Source organism: Limulus polyphemus, unplaced genomic scaffold (assembly GCF_000517525.1).
Source record: "Limulus polyphemus unplaced genomic scaffold, Limulus_polyphemus-2.1.2 Scaffold2444, whole genome shotgun sequence".
NCBI lineage: Eukaryota > Metazoa > Arthropoda > Merostomata > Xiphosura > Limulidae > Limulus > Limulus polyphemus.
The window spans coordinates 13,782-15,653 of record NW_013668054.1 but is presented as its reverse complement, the minus strand read 5'-3'; the positions used below and the strand labels follow the sequence as shown (position 1 = coordinate 15,653).

General features: G+C 39.7%; 1 protein-coding gene across 1 annotated transcript in view; it reads left to right on the top strand.

Moving 5' to 3' along the window:
- LOC106466974 (poly(A) RNA polymerase, mitochondrial-like) overlaps positions 1–1,872 on the top strand; it is a 90,849-nt gene that overhangs the window by 83,974 nt on the left and 5,003 nt on the right. The window contains exon 7 of the mRNA XM_022395061.1: positions 3–213. Coding sequence (XP_022250769.1) covers positions 3–213 — 211 coding nt within the window. The remainder of the gene's footprint in view (positions 1–2; positions 214–1,872) is intronic.

Genomic DNA, 1,872 nt, shown 5'->3' with positions numbered 1-1,872 from the left:
TGTCAAAACTGCTTTATTTATGTGGCGAACTAGACCCACGTATACGGCCACTGGTATATACTGTTAGGAAATGGGCCCGAGAGAACCACCTTACTCATGATGTTCCAGGCAGGTGGATTTCTAACTTCTCACTCTCACTTATGGTGCTGTTTTTTCTTCAGGCTAGAAGTCAGCCTTTGTTACTTCCTTTAATGGATCTTGTACATATGGCAGGTAATTATAGAGAATATGCAATGAATTATATATCATAAATTAACTTAGGGTCACTGTATGATATGTTTTTCTGAGTTCTTTATATAAATACTGCTAGAAATCTATTGTGACGGCTAACCCAGTAATATTGTACAAACCTCATAATTGTAAAGAAAATTCAAAATACTTGATTAATAGTTTTTCTGAGAACTCTTGCATAATTATTACTTTGAACAAATATGAGAAAGTTTATTTCATCAAATGTTTATGTGATATAGAGCTCATTGGTTTGTAGTTTTTATGCCATGGTAAAATTATCTTCATTCGGGGAAACCATTGGAATGAATTCATGTTTTTCTTTCTAGGTATGAAATACTGCAGTTGTGCTCATAGTGAGTCACCAGAGCATTAGCTCAGATAAGCCGTCTTAACATTGTTAGAACAACGGGTAAAAGTTGTAGATAGTGATGAGTTGGCCGATGCGTTTCGAATGCGTTCTGCATCCATTATCAAGGCTGAATGTTGTGTGAATTGTGATTACTGTTGGTGGATATTTATAGGTATGGGTAAACAGGTGGTGGTATCTAGCTTGTGGAAGGCGTTAATTGGTGGAGTGTTGTGTTGTGGCTTGGGGGTTTATCGCCAAGAAGTAGCAGTGTTTGTGCTGTTCCTGTCGATTGTTTATTGATTATGGAAGTTTGCTGTAGGATTTTTATTGCTTCGTGTATTTGAAGAGTTGTGAAGTCATTAAATCGGCGGTTTACTTTGGTGTTTTTAGTACTAGGTCCTGACGTGTGAGTTTTTGGTTTTGGATGCGGGCACAATGTTCTTTGATGGCTCCATTTTGTAGGTGCATTGTTAGGCGTCTTGACAGGGTTGTGGTAGTCATTCCGATGTAGGAGGCATTTGCCAGGAGCTCGCAGTCTCCTTTATTACACTTGTACTCGTAAATGGCGTTCACTTGCTGTAGATCTGTTGTCTTTTTAGCAGGGCTGTTTTTCACGATAAGGTCCGACATTGTGGTAGACTTGTAGTAGATGTTGAGTTGCAGTTTTGTGTTCTGTTTCTTTGGTGTAGTATTTTTGTAAACGATATCCTTTAGAATCCGTTCGTCTGTCTGTATGCAGTGGAGAATTGGTTTTTATAGTAGACTTTGAGTTGTTCAGTGGAGTTGTCGGTAGTGGTGTTTTTTTGGCGGCTGTCCAGGTATCGTTGAAGTGTCTTGTCGAATGTGGTATTACTATATCCATTATTGATGAATGTTTGTCGAAGTGTACGAATTCTGTTGTGAAATAGATTCCAATCTGAGGATATTTTGTAGGTACGGTGGATGAGGGCGTGGATGGTTCCAGTTTTGTATCTTTGAGGGCATTCACTTTGAGCGTTGAGGTAGATTCCCTGGCTAGTGGGTTTTTGATAGACAGATGTGGCGTATGTGCTGTTGTTGGCGTCGATATGTACATCCAGAAAATTGATGGTTTTGTCAGTGGCTATTTCGTGGGTAAATTTAAGCACAGAATTGTCCTGTAGGTTTTGTCGGAGCTACATTAATTTATCAGTGTCCTTGGTAACGATGAAGCAGTCGTCGACGTATCTGCAGTACATAGAAAACAAAGTGCTGCAGGACCACCATCCCGCACTGGCGAGAAACCCCCCAAGCCACAATACAACATTCACCAA